The 21,203-nt window shown below is 59.1% G+C and overlaps 2 protein-coding genes across 7 annotated transcripts in view; one reads left to right on the top strand and one right to left on the bottom strand.

The window, feature by feature from the left end:
- INPP5A (inositol polyphosphate-5-phosphatase A) overlaps positions 1–18,419 on the top strand; it is a 174,083-nt gene extending 155,664 nt beyond the window's left edge. For 2 of the 6 annotated variants that reach the window (XM_073884736.1, XM_073884738.1), the window contains exons 12-14: positions 4,702–4,775; positions 13,414–13,525; positions 14,516–15,330. In XM_073884736.1, coding sequence (XP_073740837.1) covers positions 4,702–4,775; positions 13,414–13,525; positions 14,516–15,145 — 816 coding nt within the window. In that variant the 3' untranslated portion in view covers positions 15,146–15,330. The other 4 variants (XM_073884739.1, XM_025880123.2, XM_073884737.1 and 1 more) reach the window with 4 other exon arrangements.
- Positions 18,420–19,390: 971 nt separating this feature from the next.
- On the bottom strand, positions 19,391–21,177 carry NKX6-2 (NK6 homeobox 2). The gene is made up of 3 exons (XM_025879983.2): positions 20,755–21,177; positions 20,497–20,669; positions 19,391–20,245 (listed from the first exon to the last, which is right to left on the bottom strand). Exons 1-3 carry the CDS (start codon positions 21,155–21,157, stop codon positions 19,991–19,993), a joined length of 831 nt encoding a protein of 276 aa, XP_025735768.1. The 5' UTR covers positions 21,158–21,177; the 3' UTR covers positions 19,391–19,990.
- Between the last annotated feature and the right edge of the window lie 26 nt (positions 21,178–21,203).

Genomic DNA, 21,203 nt, shown 5'->3' with positions numbered 1-21,203 from the left:
TGATTGAATGTGTCCATGCCTATTGACTTTTTCTATGATTTATAGCTTTGTTTAGTCGATATTCCCATCGAAATTGTATAATTAATTATAAGTGTGGCTGTCAGGGCGGCAGGATGGAGTGCCCTGGTGAGGATTTGGAGAGATTAAATTTTCCTTGGCTGTCCCAGGGCAGGGCTTGGGAATCTTCACAGCGCTCGGCCTGTTGGATAGAGATGTTTTCTGTGTGTTTAGCAACTGCTCTAGCTCAAGGCGCATTGATTTTCCGGGCTCTTTTTTCTTTATCAGCGTGGTGTCTCTGCAGTAACAGTGGAATTTGTGCGGCTGGGACAGCTTCTGACAGATACGTATGATCAGCCAGGCTGCTTTATCATTGTCTACACACGCCCGCGCTGTTTTTCACTTTGTAATCAAAAAGAATGTTTAAGATACATGTGAAATTGGTTATCATGTTTCTGAAAAATCTCAAAGAGAAACAAATTATCATTTCAACAGAAATGCAACATAATTTCTAATCAGGAACCTCTCTCACAGCTGGTGTTGGCCCCAGGGGCCGCAATCCCCCCCACACACACACCCCCACGGCTCTCATGGAGCCCAGGGTGCTGTCCCCTCCTGGTCCCACAGTGGGGGGGGGTCCAGCATGCTGGCCGCCCAGCCTGCGACCAGATGGCCCAGCTTGGGGGGTGTGTGGATGTGTTTCCAGGCAGTGCCACCTGAGAAGCGTCCATTTCCGGACAGGGGCTTGGGGCTGTGTGAATGTGGGCTGCGGTGTGGGCAGCAGGACGAGCTCGGGAGGGCGGCCCTTGCGGACAGAGACCCTACCCCGGACGTCTGGGTCCTCCCCAAAGTGGCTCTGTTACTGTCTTAGTAGCTGGAAGATTCAAACCCATTCCAAACCAGATATTTATTTGCTTTAATTTTCCTTTACACGCTTAGCAAGTAGAAATGTGGTGAAACGTGGTGGGGTCCAAGTGGCTCCCTCCCCAGGTGCAGCTGCTGTTCGGGACCAGGGCGGCTGGTCTGACAGGCTGTCCTCAGGCCCTCCTGCTCGGAGCCACGCCGATAGCTCCTTCCTTCCTCCTGCAAGGCCGCACTTGCTGAAGTGTATGTGGGCGCCATAGTGCAGGTACCTGCAGACCCCGGGCCGTGGCATCTGTGATGAGTGGCTCAGGACCCCACCAAACCTCACCTATATTCCAAAACCACATCACGGGGATGCACCTGTGTGGATGCCCTCTGGGCAGGTTCTGGCCACCGAGGTGGTGCGGGGCCCGGGAAGACTAACAGGGTCCCTTTCTGAGGCTGCACAAAACAGAGGAATGTTCAGTAGGTGACCATTGAAAGCCATGCGCTCACACGCATGTGCTCATATGCACCCAGGCACCCACATGCAGGTGTGCACGTGCGCGTGCGCACACACACACAGAGCCAGCGTCACTGCGCCATCACGTCCCCCTCCAGTCCCTCTCAGTGCCCCAGGGCTGATCGTGGCGACCTGGGAACCCCCCCACCATTGCCCCGTGGGGTCAGATACACAGTGGAGTGAAGGTGGTCAGCATCCTCGTGGTCAGAAATGTATCAACACAACAGAACACACATGTGCACATGTGTGAACAAACCCTGGCCACCAAGGATGGTGGGTCCTCCATCCTCTTGCAGAGTTTGAGAAGCAGCTGAGGGTTTGGCCCACAGCCAGGAGGCAGTGGTGTCTCGTTTAGGGAGCATGGGGGTGTGGGCGGCATCAGGTAGCCGCCCGCAGTGAGGAGAAAAGAACCCCTTTCACAGGAGGAATCTGGGCACAGGCAGCGTCTCATTTCCTGAGGGAACTTTAGAAACTTTGTTTGGATTTCTGTCAAAGTCCTGGGGCTACTAAGTGGGTGCTCCTCGGAGCCAGGCCCCGTTCTGCGTGCAGAATGGACACAGATGCCCCCATGGGGCTCACAGGCTGCTGGGGACAGAGGAGGGTCAGGTGCAAGTGAGCCACACAGAAGAGACTGCAGCCGTCCACCCGCAGGAGGGGTGCCCGAGGGGCAGGGAGCGTCCTCTCTGGCCGAGGCTCCGGGAGGCACACTGCAGCTGTCATGAGGTTGGGGCCTAGGTTATTCCCGGGTTTCCTTCAAAGTGTAAGGAAGAGAATTAAGTCCTAGCACCTCGCAGCTTTTGGGATTACAATTGGAGTATTTGTACCTAAGTGCCTGGCCCCTTCCCTGCATTTCTTGTATCCGGGGGGCAATCAGATGGAGGGCAGGCACCACGTTTACTGTCCCCCAAATGAAGATCCACGGGAGGCGAGCTTGTAGTCCAAAGCCCAACATATGGAGAGTGCGCCCTTGAGAAGATCAGATGAACACCAGAATAATTGATAGAAATTATAAAATAATGTTAGAAGGATTAAAAATATGAAAGAATCAGAAACAAATAAACAACATGCCCTGGAAGAAACAGGCAGATTAAAAAACACACAGAACTTCTACAGGTGTTGCCGCGGAAGTGAAGTCCTGGTGGGTAAATTAGCGGTGGGACTGCCGAGGCAGCAGCGTGTAGGGGTGCGGCACCCTGAGCAGGCCGGCGGGGGTAGGGGCGGCGTGCCGCGCCACGCCCTGAGAGGCCACATTTGGCAAAAGGTGATGTTGGAACCACAGGAGACGAGTCCTCAGGAGCAGGATGTGTCCACGTGGAACAGCGGGACCCCGGATGGAAAGAGAAGACGCGACATAGAGCGGCAGGGGGATGCTGGTGCCAGGTGGCAACACAGTGACCCGAGGGAAGAGCCATGAGGACACGCTGCTGGCGCCGAGTCTGCATGCGGCCGGTGCCAGAGCAACCCTGGGACCTCTCACATGGGTGGACACAGCGGCCTCCAGCAGAGAGCAGGAGGGACTGCCCTGAGTGGCGGCGTGCAGAAGGAGCGGGCATGTGTGCATGCAGGCTCCACGGGACACCACCAGTCCACGGTCTCGGTCTCTGCGATGCTGCGTTTGTCTAAGCCTCGGAGCTGAATTTGGGAGAGATGGGAAGATTCTCTGACTGCGGGTGAGTGGAGCCCGGCTCTGCGTCCAGAAGCACGTGATCCTGCTGAAGGTCACGGCCCTCGACGTTTCCGTTAAACCTCCGGTCAGCCATGGCCACACTTCTCCAGATGGGTCCTTTCTGGAAACCCTAACCCTAACCTATAGGGCCAGCCGGTTCCTCTTATAGCCATCGTTGGTCAAAACCATGCAGTGCCTGCATGAGGCCCACAGCCCCCCGCCCCCCATGTCCACCTGCCAGAATCGGGGCCTGTGTCCCATCTGGGAAGGCTGAGAGTTCAAGCTCCAGGGTGATTTAGATAAGAAACACGCTATAGGCATGTGCGTGCACGTAAATGCAAGGACAAACACACATGTCAACATACACGTAGCTGCGAGACCTGTCCAGGCCGCACACACACTCCAGGGTGCATCTCTCCCTAGAGACTTCCTCTCCATCCCCAGCTGAAGGCCTGACTCAGGAACTTATCAGAAGCTGTTTGGCCTGGAGCCCTCCCTGGACTCTAGAGGAGCTGAGTCTTCCCTCGATGCAGGGACAACAAGGCCATTTGGTGCCATGAAAGCCAAACCCCTGTGTGCTCCCCCGGGCCTCCCCTCCCCCTGCGGGCCCTCCACACCATGTCTCCCCTGCCCACCCTGCACCGCTGCTCTGCAGCTGCCCCCGGGTCCCCCAGTCCTGTGCCCATCAGGGCAGCACTGGGCAGGCTCACGCTCAGCAGATGTGAGCTCACAGGTGGCAGCTGTGGGGTCCAGGCCCCCAACCCCTGGCATCTGAGCCTCACCAGGCAGGGTCTAAGGCTCTCTGTGATTCTTGTCTGTGAGTGTCCAGGATTCTGCAGGAATGCATGAGTGCAAGAGAATCGGTTTACCCTCCCAACCCGCAGACCGTTCCTTCTGGTGCACATTCGCTCTGTTTTCCCTCTGACCTTCACCAGGAGAGCACCAGGGCTCGGCGGGGGGGTGTGCTGTGTGCAGGTGGCTCAGGCAGCAGCCTGGCACACAGGTCATCCGCATGTACACCGAGCTGCTGAGGCCACACTTCAGGAGGGATGAACAAGGACAGGAGCCAGGTGCTGGGGTCGTGTCAGGACGTGATCCACACGCACGTCTGAAGCCGTACCCAGTGGAGGCTCAGCTCAGCCAGGGTGGCTGGACCTTGCTGCTGGCACCCTTCCCTGCTGGGGGCACCGTGCCCTTTGGGGTTTGGTTCTGAAGAGTTTTGAGGGCAGGCTGCTCTGTCTCCTCCACGTGTAGAAACCAGTGCTTCACTCCCAAGCTTACTGCTGGAATCCCATACTGCCTGCTCGCTCTGACTTCGTATGGGCAAAAATGAGAGCCACGCCCATTCCGCAGATCATTGCCTTGGCGTGAGGGCATTGCTGGGTCCGCTGCCCTTCGTGGTTTCGGCAGAGGAAGGTGGCCCTGCGTGGCCAGTCAACCACGGGCAGTGGGGCTGGAATCCCGGCATGGCCTCCCAGGCAGAAAGGCATGCTGGGTGCCCACAGATCTCCCCGGGGATAGGAATGGGCAGCTGTTGGCAGGGCTACCCACAGATGGACCAGTTTCCTGAAAGTTCCGTGGGTCCCTGCTGCACACAGACCACCAGAGACTTTCCTGTTGTCCAGTGAGGCAAACCAAAGTGACCTTATTTTCTTCTGTTTCTTTTCTTTAGCTCTTAGAATTTGACAAAGAGCTGTCTGTTTTTAAGGACAGACTGTATGAACTGGACATCTCGTTCCCTCCCAGGTAAGGCACACCCACTTGCTGGATGAGCAGGTAACTTTTCTCCTCTCGGGCACCTGCATGCACCTGTGCACACCGCTCCGCCTCCTGCCCTTTCCACGACCTGAGTACCGCAGCCAGCCGAGAGCAAGAAGCAGTTGTTATTTGCTCTTAAAAAAAAAAAAAAAAAAAAAAAAGATTTTTTTTTCATATGCAAAGTACTGCCTTCTCAGATTAGCACACTGTGGGCCCCAGAGAACTCTGGGTTCTGGGTCTTTCTGGGAACATCAGGATCTTTGGCAATGTAGTGTGTTGGGGGTAGGTTCTGGGTTGTTTTTCTCTTTCTTAGGCTTGGAAGCTTTTGCTGAGCTTTACTCTGGTGTTTACAGAATCTTGAGATCTGCAGCAATGACAGCCCATTCCCTCGTGAACAGCCTGGGGGATGCGGCCCACACAGGCACCCAGGGTCTTGGAGGGCACGGGGCAAAGGGGAGCCTGCGGAGGTGGCCTTGGAAGCTGCAGCTGGACCTGCGGCTCAGCCAGCCCCGGTCATTCTTGGGGGGGGGCACCCTAAGGACACGGAGGCTCTATCATGGGACCCCTCCCCACCCCTCTCCTTTTTTAGATCCTGGGTGGAAATTCTCATCACTCGGGCATGTTCCAGGAAACTATAACACGGGCATGGGAGTGTCTTGGGGCGCACTCCACACCCTGTCAACAGACAGAATAACTCTGCTCCTAGAACAAGCTCAAAAACCAGATGGGCTTTCATGCGTGCTCTGTGAGGGGCCCCATCCCCCTGCTACTGTTCAGCAGTCGCACGTGTGAAGTCTGGCAGAGGACCCCACAGTCCACTGGACGTGGGACTTCCTGCTGCTTGTGGGCATGGGCTGGTGCCCCTCTGACCTCGAGGTCCAGGTCTGGCCAAGGGGCCCACAGCGTAAGTTTTAGGAGGCCAGACAGGCCGAGACTGTGGGTCTGGAACAGCCAAGAATGCAGCAGGACCAGAGGAGCCTGCCCAGCAGCTCCCACCCGGGGACTGACCAAGGGTGTCCCCCTTGGAGCCCCGACCCCGCTTCACAGGTAGTCACCTGCGATCAGGCGCACGTCAGATACACCTGAGATCCAGAGAGATTCTCAGGGTTTGTGAGACTGCCTCTTCCTGGGTGGGGTAGGCCAGATGTCCTGAATGGCTCCTCCCCCTATTTGAACAACTCAAGGATCTCTTTTTCGGGCTTTGCTGAGCTGGAGAGGAAGAAGGAGGCCTGGGGGCCACCTTGGGCAGAGGTCACAACCCTGTGGACACATGGGCCCTGCGCTGGCATCTGCTTCTGAAGTTTCTTTCAAATCTGCCACCTTGAAAGTCACCTGGGCACAGACATGGAAGATGCCAGCAGGACGTGGTTGAGACCAGAGCCCTGGGGTCCCGGTGGCCAGTGCCCAGTGCCCTGGGTGGGGGGCGGTGAGCAGCAAGCCCACCACCAGCACGGGTGGCAGAGAAACTTGCTTGCTCACACCTGAACACATCAAGAGTTTGGAAGGCCACGTCAACCCTCACACACCCACATAGGGTAGTGGGGTCCTGGGCTGGTGGTCCTTGGCAAGGAAAGGTACTCTCTGGGACGGTGGCAGTAGTCCACGGCCATGAAATTCTGCCTGCTCGTCTGGGGTCCTTTTCACGCCTGGACAGGGGAAGGACATGGCCTGGTGCCATGTGGGAGGAGCCTGAGAGAGCTGCCTGTGTGTGTTGGTCACTGGAGTACCTCCTGCCGCGTTCGCCAGGACTCCTGGGGTGGGAGGTGCACACGGGGGGCAGTCACCCTGCCCTCTGCGAGGTCCATGAGGTGCGGGGCACAGCTGCTGAGCACAGACCTCCACGAGATTGCTTAGCTTAGGTGGTGGGAGAGCGTCCTGCATGATGTGGCTGGCGGGACTCGCTGCAGGGTGCCGTCGGCCCGGGGAACCCTGTGAGCCCGTAGGAGCAGAGCGCTCGCTCTGGTTGAGGACAGGAGCAGTGACAGGAGGGGACACTGGCTTCCTAGGTGCAGGCCTTGCCTGTTAGGTCATCAGATACTTTCCCTTTAATTAGGAAATAAGATCGTAGTTTCCGGGAGGGAAGGTGAAAGCTTTCTAACCAGACTGACGGCTCTCAACCACCAGAGCCCAGTTTCCAGTCAGAAATCCTGTGAGCTGCCCAGGATCACCCACCCTTCCCCCGCTGCCCAGGTCACCCCCCTCCCCCGCTGTCCAGGATCACCCACCCCTCCCCCGCTGCCCAGGTCACCCCCCTCCCCCGCTGCCTGGGTCACACCAGTCGCCCCCCCTTGCCTCTCTTGTATTTTTGAAACTATGTTTGTGACCAGAGTCCACAGCCCTGGGCTGGCCATGTGGGGTTTGCAGAGCCGCTCCAGGCTGTGGGAAGAGTGTAAGCAACAGCAAAGTCAGGGAAAAGGGCAGGTGATGAGTGATGGTCAGGGGTTTGGTGCCTGCCAGATATTCTCTGATGGTACCGTAATATAAGCGATCAGGCTGTGTGTGCACATGTGTGTGCGTGTGGTGTGTGAGCTCACTTGCTGATCTGTGTATGCGTGCGTGGACATACGCGTGCATACACAGGAATAGGAACAGGATTGTGTGCAAGGGCATAGTGCTGTGCACTGTGTAGACACGTGCTTGTGAGCATGTGGGTGTGAGTACGTGTGTGTGCACGAGTGTCTATGTAGGTGTTTCATGTGCATGGCTGTGTACACGGGAGTGTATTCATGTGCATGTGGTGTGCACGTGAGCAGGGAGTGCGTGTTCATGCACATGTGTATGTGTGTTGCTTGGGCATGTGAACAGCTCAGGAGATCTCACCGTACCCATTTCTATTTTGTGAGAATGGCTCTTCACTTCGCAAGCTGCCCTGCGTTGGCCAGAAGGTCTCGACAAAGCGCGCCTTGTGTGTTCCCCGTGGCCGCTGCGGCTCCTGGGGGTTTGTCAGGACAGGCTTGTGCTCCCTGCACACTGCCAGGAGGCTCCCAGTACTTTCTGGAAGGCTGTGAGGACTGGGCCCGTAGGGCCGTGGCTGCCTCAGGCTGTTTTGCGTGTGGTCTCAGCGAGCCCTCAGAAACCGGGAACGCGGGGCATGCCATCCGAGGGCGTCTGCCTGTCCTGGGGGGCAGTGTGGGAACGCGGGGTGCGCAGAGACCCGGAGCATCCGTTCCTGTAGCTGCTGCTCGTGGTTTTCAGAGCCTTTCTGCCCTTATCCACGTGGTGAGGGCCTTGCACACCAATGGCGTGGTTCCGGTCCCTCCGTGAAGGCCCCTCCTCAGCATCGTGCAGAGCAAGACGTTGCCTTGGGGCGGCCCACGGCGCCCAGTTTCGCTCAGAGTGTCAGCACTGTTTGTTGCTCACCAGTGAGCCGCACAGACGTTTCGTCAGCGGACGGGCCTTGTAAGGAGAGAGCGGATCTTGGCAGACACCTTTGTCGCTGTTCTCTACCAGCTAACAGAGTCTCACTCCTAATGGACTAGAACTTACTGCTGTCATTTTGCTAGAAAAGGTGCTAATATTTCAGGCGTTTATGGAGCCTTCAGCTCTGTTCTCCACCGAGGGCTCAGCATGATAGCACCTTCATTAGGGTGACTGGTTGTGGGTGACGGTCAGAGGCAGAGTGTGCCACAGGCCAGGCTGGAGTGGGAGCAGGCTGGAGGGCCCACGCCTGCGCTCCACATGGCGCTGCCCCCGCCAGCACGCCGGGGACTGCACCCCACCACGTGAAGATCTGAGATGCCAGCTGGTGTGTCCCTGAGCCGATGACGTAAACGTGCCTCTGACAGCTCACCCAGGCACGGGCCGCGGCATGGGTCTGAAACCGTATCTGTGACCCACTAGTTCTTGGCCATGGGAAGGGGTCTCTCGCCCACGCACACAACTGGTAACATCACCGGCTGGGCCTTCGGAACGCCCGGGCTGCCAGACTGTACGCACGTCCCAGGTGTTGGCAGGCATCGGACGGTGTGTCCCTCCCATGGGCCCGTACACATCCTCCAAAGCCCTGGGTTTTCCTTGAAACCTGGAATTTTGTCATTGACAACAAATACCCTTGGATATTTTCCTGGAGGGGAAAAATGGCTCATTTCATTGTTTCTTGAGAAAACTCCTGTCTGATGCCCATTTCTGAGTGACAACAGTCTCTGCCTTTCTAGCAAAACAAAGATACTCCACGAAAATGAGCCGAAATGGGCACAGGGCAGAGCACACCATGTGTGTCCATCTCCTCCCGCCGCATCTCGAAACAGCACGCCTCCCAGTCTGGAGTGTCAGTCAGTCAAGGAACCGTTGGTTCCTTTGTGTGGCCGCTCTGAGTCTGTGTGACTCCCACCACCATCACCCGCGTCCCAGGCCGCTGCTTCAGGCAGACGGCACATTAGGGAGGTGATGAGTGTACCTTCCAGACCCACCTGGAAGTGTGTCAGGGACCCCGGGGGCTCCACACCCCACACTCCAAGACCAGCCAGAGGTAGGAGGAGCCAGAATGCGCACTGATGGTGGGACAGGTACTCGCTGCTGAAGGGGAGCGTCCCACAGTGGTGGCCACAAACTGCGCTCTGTGAGCAAGTCTGAAATCAGTATGCCCAGGCAGAGCCACGCTCAGGGCGTGAGTGCCGCGCGCTCGCATTCATGTGCCTGGTAGGTGGCGCTGGGGTCACGACCCATGACTTTCCAGGCAGCGGCAGGAAGGCTAGCAGGGGCCGTGGGGGTCGTGCGGGGGGACGTGGGCCCTGCCCCAGGCGTGTGGGACAGTTTATGTAAAGTTGATGGAGAGAATCGGAAAACGTGAAAGGCCTGGATCTACTCCTCCACACTTTGAAAGCAATTTGCTCATTCAGGGGAAGTGGAATGGGAGGAATCACAGCCACACCTTTCAAAGGCAAACTCTTCATGTTGGGAAGGACACGTTTTTACTGAGCGAATTGATTACAGAGTAAGACAAAGTCTAGCTTTTGAAAAGCTCAAAAGTGTGTGTGATAACAGGTGAATGCAGGAGGCTCGCGGGAGGAGGCAGGCTGTCTTAATGGATGCATTTAATTTTAAGTTAAGGGTAAAGAGCCTCTTTTCCAAGCTTCTTCCTGGGCCATTATCTAAACGTCAACCCTCTGTAGATTCCCATCTGTAATAATGTGTCCAGTTGTGAAGTTAGGACGAGAAGGTGCGTGGTCTGCCCTCTGCCAGGCCTGCTGGTTGGGAAGGAGCCAGGACATCTGTCTGTCCCGCTGGTCGCGGGGTCCTGGTGGGGCATGACCCAGGCAGGTGTGTGGGGCGGGCACCGGAGGGTGAGCACGGCCAGAGGCGAGCTGCCCGGGAAGGCCAGCCGCGGGGCGAAGGGCCGTGCCCAGTGGCCGGGTCGCTCTGTGCTGCCAGCCCCGGGACTCTCTCCCGGGCGGTCTTGGCTGCGAATTCCTCCACCAGATAGCTCAGTGTTGCCATGGTTCCTGCTCACTTTCCTCGATTGTCCTTTTTTTCCTTCCTCTCTTTTCCAGGATTATCAGTAACAGCCGGTATTTTTTGAAACTAAGTATTTGGGGACGCCGGGGTCCCGAGCTGCTCTTGCCGTGCTGGGTGCGTTGTCTGCACCGCTGTGCCCTGTCCGTGCCCACTCACGTGGGCACTGTTCCCCAGGCAGGGCTCCGAGGAGGGACTTCTGTCCCCACAGCCCTCCTGAGGCTCCGGGCAGCACCCCCACCATGCCACCCTACACTTGGGAGAGCGGGTGCAGAATGTGCGGGTCTGGCTGCAGCTTCTGTTTCCCCCTGTGCCCGGGGTCCCCACCTGCGGCCAGCCCCATAGGTTCAGGTTGGTGAGCACGGCCGGGCTTCGGGCCTTCCTGGCCGTGTTGTCGGGCCGTGGAGACTCCACCCGCCTGTCCTGCAGCTCAGATGGAGTCCTGAGCCTGGTCCACAGGGCCGGTCGCTGGCCATGGCAAAGGGGCTGCTGCCCACATCCTGGGGGAAGAAGCTCGAGGGGCAGGGAGGGCTGCGTGCTTGAGGACAGGTGGGCAATCGTTAGCGTCATCACCAGCGGTCACGGCGGCTCTCCCTCACGGGGGCACAGCTGGGCGCTTGTCCTGTCTCCCCTCTCCGCCCCTGCCAGAGTTTGCTTCCAGATAAGTGTGCATGCATGGGAGGCATGGACTTAACCACCGTCCGCTCTGGAAGCACGCAGGCTGCAGACTGGCAGCCTCGGCCCTGTGCCCTGTGCTCAGATGTCAGAGGAAGGACGGGGTGCCGCCCGGCCCCCTCCCTCCCTGGGCCTGTCTGCACCAGCTCTGTTCTGGTGTGCCCCCTTCTCCGGGATCAGGGGCCACAGGGCACAGCCCCGGGGCTGTGGGGGAAGGGGCAGTGCCCCCACCAGCAGGACACCTCTGGGGATCAGCTTCTTTCTCCTTTTGAGTCACCTGTGTTCACACTGGACTGTGGCAGCCAGCTCCTGCCCGAGCACGATGGGCCAGGGCCACGCAGGGCTCCCAGGCCTGCCCTCGGGGGCAAACCCGGAAGCTTGCTCTTCTCTGGGACTCACCGCAGCACCACCGTGTGAGTCGTGACCACCTGTCGGATCCCAGTGTGGACGGGGCGGGAGCTCCGTGTTGCCTCCCTGACAGATTTTGTGTCCTGGCACAAACCCAGGCCCGAGGTATAAACACTGAACTTTGGCCCCGGTGTACATCCTCATGGTCTGTGGGTGCCGTGTGCAGCCCTAGATGGGACCCCAAGACCAGCTGGGGCCTGCAAAGGGGTTTCTGGTCCTCTTGGCAGCATCGGTGGTGTAACTGAGCGTCGAGGGTGGTGTCTGAGCGCGTGGCATTCATCCCGTTTCCGGACCGCATCTCAGCATGATGCTTTTAAGCCTCGATGACTCACTGTCTCCTGGCAGAGAGCCCTCACCACACCTGCTGCCTGCTCGTGGCCGCCCTCACCCCTGACCTCTGCCCCCAGTGAGGGGGCTTCTTGTTCTCGTCCTGCAACTCAGCACATTGTCCTCTGGAAACTGGGGTTGATCCGTGTGGACCCCCGATTCCCGGCTCACAGGCAGCATGTTCCGGAGAGAACCTGCCACCAGCCTCGGCGTGTCCCCCGGGCACCCGGGAGAGGTCGTGTGTGCGAGGCGAGCGGTCCCGGCCGGGTGGCGTCACTCCCTCACGGTCACAGCTGAGCCGGGCGCCCTGCACGTGCGGAGCAGGGGTGGACGGCCGGTTCGCCACTTCCCCTGCAGAGGAGTTTCTAGGGTAGTTCGTGTTCTGTGCTCTCTACATGGGTGATGCTGTTAGAAGTAGGAACTGTGTTGTTTTTAAGCATATTTGCTGCTTTGGGTCTTTAATCAAGTGAAGCAGTGATTTCCTGAGGGGTGAGGGCCCTTGGCCACTGTTTCTGGTGAAAATGTGGGGGGCCCCCGATGGGACGGGGCGAGGCCAGGAACCGTTAGCTCAGGGCAGAAGCACGTTCTGCGAAGCCGGATGGTCACGGCAGGACACGGGTCTTGAGGCCACAGAGCAGAGGGCTGGGGGCCAGAGTCCTCAGCAGACCAGGGGCCGCTGCAGGAGTGGCCCCTCTCTCCCAGCAGTGGGAAAGCACAGCAGAGAATAAGCTAATTCACAGCTAAGACCATATGGTACTTTGGAATTAACCTAAAAACCAATTTTTACAAGGAGAAGTTTAGGCTCTAAGATGGCTGTACAAGATGCACCCTGAATACGCAGATCCTGGTGCGGATGCAGCAGACACAGCGACACATCTCCCCAAAGCCAGCTCGTTCTGAGTTCATTATTACTACTCAGTCAGTCCCAATCACAATGCCCACTTGGGGGTGGAGCCAGCAGTTTTAAGTGGACGGAGGCAGGCCCACTGGGCCTGGAGGCAGGATCGTTCCAGGGAGTGTTCTGGAAACAGAAGAAAGCTGCCCGTAGGCCCGAGGAACATGAGGGCCACGTGTGCGTCTCTGCCCATCGGTGGATCAGCTGTGGTAGCTCCATCCCCAAGGGGCTGTCGGGGCCTCTCCCGGGGGCTGAGCCGGGTCAGGGCGTGGGAAGGGGTGCCTGTGTGGCGAGAGCCCGAGTCAGGGACAGTCACAGGCCATGCCACAGCAATGAGCCTGTGGCCTGGGCGCCAGGCACTTGCCAAGACCAGATGCTGTGGTGAAGCGGGCGTGGGGATGGGGCGTGGGGACGGGGCGTGCACCCGTAACACGCCCCAGCTTCCGGAGGCTCCCCCCAGAGGCGTGAGGGGACGTCTGAGTGGAAGTCCCACAGCGGCTCCCCTGCATTCGCAGGCAGGCCAGGCCACGCGCTGGGCAGGCCCCTGGGACGCCGGTGGGGCAGGAGGCCCGTCTTCCCCATTCAGGTTTCCACTGTCCTCTGACTATGTCCGAAACTAAAATCACAGTGTCCTAGACGATGCCATTGGTTTGTCGCAAGATCCCGTTACAACAAAATTTCAAGTGAGAACTTAAATTGCGGGTTCGACTTCGTGTTCCGGAAACCTGTCCACGTGGGTTTTTTTCCCTGCGTGGCGTTGGCCACCCCACATGCACGGGAAGAGCCGCACGGCCGCCCCCCGGGGACTCGGGAGACGGTGGGAGGCGGGGCTGGAGCCGGCACCTGACCAGGCACCCTTGTGTCCCCCAGCTACCCGTACAGCGAGGACGCCGGCCAGGGCCGGCGGTACATGAACACCCGCTGCCCTGCGTGGTGCGACCGTGTCCTCATGTCTCCATCCGCCAGGGAGCTGATTCTGAAGGTAAGTGCCAGGGCCGCCCCAGGACCAGCCACACACGGAGGGCCCCCAGGGTGGGCCCTGGCGTCGTCCCAAGAGGGGTCCTCGGCCACCTGAGAGCCAGCACCCGGGCCTGAGGCCCCCATGACATATGATGTCTTTCTGAACCCACAGCATGCAAACACGGTCATCAGTGCCTTCAAAACCCTCACAGTTTATTGTACCCTCGGGAATGGAATGTGCTCTTGTCCTCGAGGGCGCTTGTGTAAAGCGTGGTGGACACGTCGGTCCTTATTTCCCTGAGATGTAAATCAAGAGCCTGATTCACATCTGGGCTCAACACGGTAGAAACAAACGGGAACATTCAAGAGGTGGCACCCTGCACTGAGGTTTCCTGTGGCCTCTTGATTTTCAAGAATTTTCAGTGCCCACATTTTAATACAAAAGGGTGTTTTCAAAAGAATCAATATCTGAATTTGTTTTGTCAACCCCATCAATGGGAAATCACACACAAGTGCATTGATATGGGGGGGGGGGCGCGGGCTGGTGCTCAGAGCAGACGTGGGCCTTTGGGGAGCCGTCCCTGACCTGAGCTCTGTTTTAGGTTCCAGTTGCCGCCCCCAACCAAGACCCCTTAGCTGGGCCCTGAGTCCTCACCCCAGGGCCTGGGAGCACACTGGGCAAGAGGGATCACAGCCAGGAGGGCAGAGCCCCCCTACATGCTGCCCCAGGCTCATAGCACACCCTGCCGTGCACACACCCTGTGCCCCGTACTCAGTGGGCCCCTGCCCCCAGCCCAGCCCCCTGTGTTCTTCCTTGAGCCCAGAGGAAGCCAGTGGTGGGCCTGCAGCAAGCTTGCCCCATTAGGGCCTTGGCACTCCTCCCCCTGTGCTGTGTGCTGGGCGTGCCCCCGCCTGTGACACCCTCGCACCCAGGGCCCACCACTGGGGATAGCTCCCGGGGCCACTTCCCCAGGGGGCCTTCCTGGCTGACGCTGCACTGGATGTCGGCCAGGAGCGCACAGACCCGGGAGAGCCTGCCTGGTGCCCAGCCTTGGACATAGCCCTGCTCTCTCTGCCGGACCTGCTGCTGACGCTCTGGAGTTGGCTGTGTGCAGTTGCACGCCTGCCGGTCCTGAACACATGCGGTGTGCTGGGCGCACGGCCACAGCCAGAACAGGGGCCTCGGGGACAGAGAAGAGACAAGTGTGGTCTACAGGGAAAGCACCCACGCCGAGGAAACTGCATTCTGCAGGAAACTGAGCGTGTGTGGCAGGGCGGAGGCGGTCCCTGTAGACTGTTTCATGCTCACTCTGAGCTTGGACGCCTCCGAGCTGGAGGGCCCCCCCCCCCGCCCCCATCCCAGGCAGACGTCCCCCAGGCCCTCCCCAGGGGCTGCCCGGCGGCAGCGGGCGTTACCGTCAGATCAGACGCGCCTCATGAGCGGCTCCTCGGCCTCATCCATCATGCTACGCTCGGGTACCTCGTCACCATGTTCCGTTCTGCTTCCCCAGCCCTAAAACACCAAAGGTGGCGGGCTGGCGGTGCTGCCTGGGAGCTGCCGGGATGCATGCACTGCTGTAATTTGTTTATCTGTCTCAAGATTATGCAGTTGGAAATCCACAATTTTATGCTGCCTTTGTAAATTACCGTGCTGCGCTTGACGGATGTCCCCCACTTCCGCGAGGCAGCATTGCGATCGTGAAGGATGGGAAGTGCTCACGCATACGGAGCAGAAGGTTATGTTTTTATACTTTCTGGCAGGCGACCATGCTGGAAAGTAAATCTGACCTTAAGCTTCCTACTGCATTAAAGATAATTCAGTTTTAACTTCATAGTCTCGAATGCTTCAGCTGCGGATATAAAAATCCGGCCCAGTCGGAGCTGACTGACTGCCAGGAAGGAACCCTTCACGGTCGCACCCGAAACACAGGGGTCTGCCCGGCCTGCAGACACGGAGGCGCAGGGAGGGAGGGGCCGGTGTGCACACAGCGGTTAATTAATGTGTACAAAGTGCTTGGCGCAGCCGCACGGGATTCAGAGGCGTCTGCTCCCGTGTGAACACAGTTCTGGGCTAATAGAACCGGCTGTCCAAACAAACGGAAACAGGGAAAACGGACGCCCAATGCACGGTGGGGGGCGGGGGGCGCCTGAGAAGAAAGCCCTCCCCCAGGGGCACGTGCCAGAGGACAGCTTGGGGGGCCCCCACCCCAACTCCCATCCGGAAGCAGGAAGAACCAGGGGCTCGGTGGCTCCCAGGGCTTCCAGAATGTTCTGCCTGCTGGGAGGTGGCAGGTTGCTCGGGCTCCCCGAGGAAGCCCCACCATCCCCACCTTCCCACACGGGTCTCTCTGTTTGCTTTCCCAGTCGGAGAGCGAGGAGAAGGTTGTCACCTATGACCACATTGGGCCCAACGTCTGCATGGGAGACCACAAGGTGATGTGTCCGCGCCGTGTGCGGTGCGGGGCCGGGCAGGGACTGGACGGCGGGGGCAGCGGGTGGCGGGCTGGACGGCGGGGGCAGCGGGCGGCGGGCTGGACGGCGGGGGCAGCGGGCGGCTGGACAGTGGGGGCTGGACGGCGGGCCGAGTTACTGCTTCTCCATCGGCCCACACAGCACTTGCCCAGATGGTCTGTGTTTACGTAATTGTAATAAAATACCCGAAGGTAGGTAGGTAGGTAAAGAAGGCAGAAAAGACAGAGTAGAATAAAATACAGAATTTTACTATTTATAACAAAATACTGTCACAGCCAGTGATTTCCGAAGATCGTTTTTCTAGTGTGCATTTGGGATACCGTGACTTCTCATGGCAGTGAACACAGATGCGTCCTTCAGGGGGATGCTGAGTATTTGTGCAGGGACGCACTTCATATGCGTGAGCGTCCCTAACCCCGAGCCCCAAAGTCTCACTGAGGGCAATGCTGGCCACATCTTACCTTCAGCCAAATTGGAGACACCCGCGCTTCCCATGTGCAAGGCCTCCGGGCCGTGACCACGGGGTGCATTGTCCTGATGCGCCGCCCCCCACACTGGCGCCGGGGGGAGTTGACCCGGCACAGCCGCCGGGTTAGTCAGCACTCTACGTGAGTTTTTACCTGGAAATCATGCCCTTTCCAAAACTCAAGCCCCAGCTCCAGTTGTGAGGTCACTGGGGTCTCACGCTGGTGCTTGCGTACAAGGCAGGGGGACGCAGTTTGGGCAGCCGGGGGAGGGCAGGCATCCGGAGTCTGGGTGTCAGGGTGGGCGCGTGGCCATGGGCTCTAATGCCCTCTCTTCTCCCGCTGCAGCCCGTGTTCCTGGCCTTCCGCATCGCGCCCGGGGCAGGTAAACCTCACGCCCATGTGCACAAGTGTTGTGTCGTGCAGTGACGTGTGGTAAATATGACTCCTTCCCTTGGCTTCACCTTTTCTCAGCTTTTCCTGGTGTGTTTGTTCCTTTAACGAGTGACCGATTCCACGGCAGGGAGGCGATGCCAGCGACACCAGAGGGCCCTTCGCGAGACCTCCCTGTAGCGCCGGGAGCCAGTGGGAGTCCCATCCATTGAAACACGTCCTCCTAACAGCTGCATCGACAAACCCGCCCGAGCGCCACCCGCTAGACGGCCGGCCCCACACTTCGCTTCAGCCTCCGGACCGTTCCGGAAAAGCCTCACATACCTCACTGTCTTGTCTGTTCATGTGACATTAAGTAGAAATATTGGGTTTTTGTAATAAGTCACCGTCCTGTTGCCAAAACTCTATAGACAGGAGAGGGAGTCTGTATTTTAGACTTCAGAGTTTCCATTTTTAATAATTGTCAGCGTGGGAAGAGCTTCTCCGGCGTGGAAACCCCCCAGGTGTCCCAGGTCCCCCTCTGCCACCTGGAGGCGTGCGTGGGGGCGGGCGGCGGGCGGGGGCTCTTTGCGCCTCCGGCAGTGTGGCCACTGTGAGGAGAGCAAGGGGCCCTGATCTTCGCCTCGGGCGGCTCCCCTTCCGTGTTATTTACTGCCGCGTTACATGGTTTTTGAATCACACTGCAGCTGCTTTCCATTTTTATATATATAAATATATATAAATATATACTTTTTAAAAATAATTTATAAATCTTACCAAAACTTATGCTAAATATACTCTTCGGGACGAATGCTTGCGAGGGTCCTGTCGGCAGGTAGGAATGGAGTCGAGTTCGGGGACGTGCACATCCGCACAGACCCACCCGGCCTGGCGACCTAGCGGTGCCGTCCTGCGTGGACGTCGACCACAGCACATCCACACTTGCAGATTCTTACTCCTATACCTTTTTTTCTGGGTAATATTAAGAACTGAATGTGAAGTTTCTAGCTAGCTCGGGTGTACCTTTTAAGAATTTTGTAAACTGTCCCGTCTGTCTTTTGTTACTGTTCTATGGTGCCAAGTATTCTACATAAAACAATAATATCATGGGAGAAACAAAAATAGCCTAGTCTGCTTCAGATAGAAACTGCTTTTAACATGGGCTGTATATAAAACTACTAAGAGAAACAAAACCGTAAGTTTCCGCGGCTGCTCCGTTGCACCCAGCCTACGTGGTAACCTTGCTGCGACCATCGCCCCTAGCACGAAGTACAGCATTAAAAGGTCATTGCAGAGCCTGTGGATGAAACACAACCTATGTTTTATTGATCCGCTTTAGAACACTACACAATTCCTGGACTGGGTGAAGGCCTTAGATGCTCGTTTTTAGGTAAATCACTACCATTGCAAGTGATTGGGTGTCCGCTTGCTGATATGTTCTTGACAGCGCGGTCAGGGTCAGTGCTTTGGCCGCTCTGTCCACGTGCCACACGGCAGGCCCGCCCCACGAGCTTCTGTGTAACGGGGTTTCAGCTGTTGGTCACTGTGGAGGCCTCTAAAAATGACTGCTCCGGTTCCTAAGCAATAAAATTGATCATGGTGAAAACAGTCCTGAGTCTGCTTTGTTTCTCTGCCTCCCTGGTCCCCATCTCCTTTGAAATGCTAAGTAACGGGAGGGCGCTCTTTTGTGGGCTCACCAGAAATCCCGGAATGTCATTCTATCAGACATTGCTCCACAAAACCAAGCCATTAGTTAAGTGCAGAAAAATAATCTTTTGGGTTTTTTACTGTAGTGGTAACTAATGGGAATTACCCCTCAGCATTTAAAGACGAGGTTGTAAAAATGGACTGCCTTCCTCAAAACTTTAAAACTGGGAATTCCTTTGCTCTTAACTTGAGCTGAGAGAACGATTCACTCACAGAAATAAAATAGATTTTAATATTGCTCTGTTAAAAAGAAGACCAGCCAGTGGCTCAAAAGAAATGTCTGTTTTTTAAAAACTGATGGTGCAGCCACGTGGCATAGAACAGAAAACATCAGCCTTTTCCGTTTCTCTGTAACAGTTTCAAAAATGCTTTCAAGGAGAAACCCTATAATAACGTAATCACTTCTCTTTAATTTTTAAAATTACAACGCAAGAGTTACGCGCAGTAGGACGCAAGCACGCAGAGCACCAGCCTCAGAGTGTGGAGCCCCGCCGCTGGCCCGCTCCCTGCGCCCGGTGCGGGCCGCCGAGGGCCTGGCCCGGGGCGACTGAGTGCGAGCTGTCCCTCGCAGGGCGGCAGCGTTACTTGGGATTTCTCTTTGGCGTCCCGGTCTGAATCAAATAGTTTCTACGGAGTAAAGACTATGGAACCGGGCTGCAGACGAGCTTAAAATCTGTGAGCTGCGCGCTTAGCGTGCAGTAGGAAACCTTTAGCTGCTAAGGCATTTTAAGATCTGCGTAATCAGATCAAACACATCGGTGCGAGCCAGGCGGCAGCCTAAGACTTACCCCGCGCCCGCCCCGGGGTTTCCGAAAAGAGGGACGCGCGCGGGTGAGTGCTCACCTGCCGCCGACCTCCGCCACTGAGCCGGCCCTGCAGCCCCCGGCAGGGCGCGGTGGGAGGGGGCGCCGCACCTGTCGCCGCGCGCGCACCTGCCGGCGCCGCGCCCCGCGCCCGCTGCGTTTCCGTCCGCGGCCCCGTCCGGCTCCGCTGGGCGCTCTCTGGCTTCGCGGCTCCTCCGGCGCTCCCGGGGCGGCCGAGGGGGTCTCGGGGCCAGGGTCGCCTTTCCCCGCGCCGGGCCCTCGATGTCCCCTCGCTCCTGCGAGCGCCGCCGCCCGGGCCTGGGGACACGCGGGCCGGGGTCGCACCGCGCGCCTCGCTGCCGGCCCGGCCCCGCGGGGACAAAGACTGGGGTGGCAGGGACCCGCGGGAGGGGGGGACGCGGGGGCGGGGGGTTTCGAGAAGGAAGACACACGCGGTGCAGCCTCCGGAGCCGCGGCTCCGCCGGGGACGTGTTAAATAATTTATTGATTATACAAAGTGATTCCGCCCGGGACGCGCGGCCCCGCGCCCTCCCGAGCCCGCGCCGGCCGCTTTATAACTTATCCTGTAAAAATATATATACACACGGGCGGGCGGCGGCGAGGGGCGCCGGCCCGCCCCGACCCTGGTTGCTCCGGCCGCGCGCGTGCTCACAAGGCGTCCCCCGCGCCGCCGCCGCACGGGCTGACCAGCGCCAAGTTCGCGGGTTTGTGCTTCTTGAGCAGCCGCGTGATCTTCTCGTCGTCCGAGTTGGGGTCCAGAGGCCGGTTGTACTCGTCGTCGTCCTCCGCGTCCGAGCCGCCCACCTTCAGCTTCTCGGCGTCGGAGTCCTGCTTCTTCTTGGCCGACGCCATCTCAGCCGCGTGCCGCTTGCGCCACTTGGTCCGGCGGTTCTGGAACCACACCTGCGGCGGAGGGGGACCGTCAGACGGCGCCCCGGCAGCGCCCAACCCGTGCAACGCGAGACCCCGCCGCCCGCGGGGACGTGCGGCGGCCGCGGCGGCCAGCACCCCCGCCCGGCCGCAGAGCAGCGGCGCCCCCGGGGCTGAGCCCGGGGCGGGCTGGCGGCCGAGCGCACACCGTTCGCCGGACGCGGGCGCCGAGTCGGCTTCGCGCAGCGGGGCCCGCGGGAGACCGCCCCGCACCAGCCGCTCACCTTGACCTGGCTCTCGGTCATGCCCAGGGAGTAGGCGAGGCGCGCGCGCTCAGGGCCGGCCAGGTACTTGGTCTGTTCGAAGGTCTTCTCCAGCGCGAAAATCTGCTGGCCGGAGAAGGTCGGCCGTGAGTGCTTCTTCTTGCCGTCCTTGTCCAGGACCCCGCCGGCCTGGGCTGCAAAGGAGGGCGGGTGAGCTTGGCCTGCCGCCCCGCGCGCCGCACCCCAGGCCCCGCGCCGCTTCCCTCGCTCGCCACCTACCCGGGCCGGCCAGGCGCGGGTCCCTCCAGGGCGAGCCCTGCACCACGCCGGGCCAGAAGATGGGCGGGCGCCCGGGCAGCTCGGCCAGCGGCTTGGGATAGCCGCGCGCCACGGCCGCAGGCCCGAAGTAGACGCCGGCCGACGAGGCGAGCCCGTTGAGACGGGGCAGGCCGCCCAGGAGGCCGCCGCCCGCCGCGCCCACCGGCCGCCCCAGGATGTCGCTGATGCCATGAGGGGTGCCGAGCGGCAGCTGCGCGCCCAGGCCGCCCAGCGCGGGCGCCTTGAAGCCGGCCGGGCCCTGCAACGCGTACGGGAACAGCGACGTCTTCATCTCGGCCATGTTGTGCAGCGCGGCCAGCGGCGCGCTGCTCAGCACGAACGCGCCCGGGCGGTTAGCGTCCATGGGCGCCGCCGCCGCCGGCCCGGGCGCCCATCCGGGCCCCGCCGCC

This window comes from Callorhinus ursinus, unplaced genomic scaffold (assembly GCF_003265705.2).
Source record: "Callorhinus ursinus isolate GAN/ISIS: 27379988/994484 unplaced genomic scaffold, GSC_fseal_2.0 scaffold58, whole genome shotgun sequence".
NCBI classification, from domain to species: domain Eukaryota; kingdom Metazoa; phylum Chordata; class Mammalia; order Carnivora; family Otariidae; genus Callorhinus; species Callorhinus ursinus.
The sequence above is the reverse complement of the archived record's forward strand: the minus strand, read 5'-3'. Positions and strand labels throughout refer to the sequence as shown.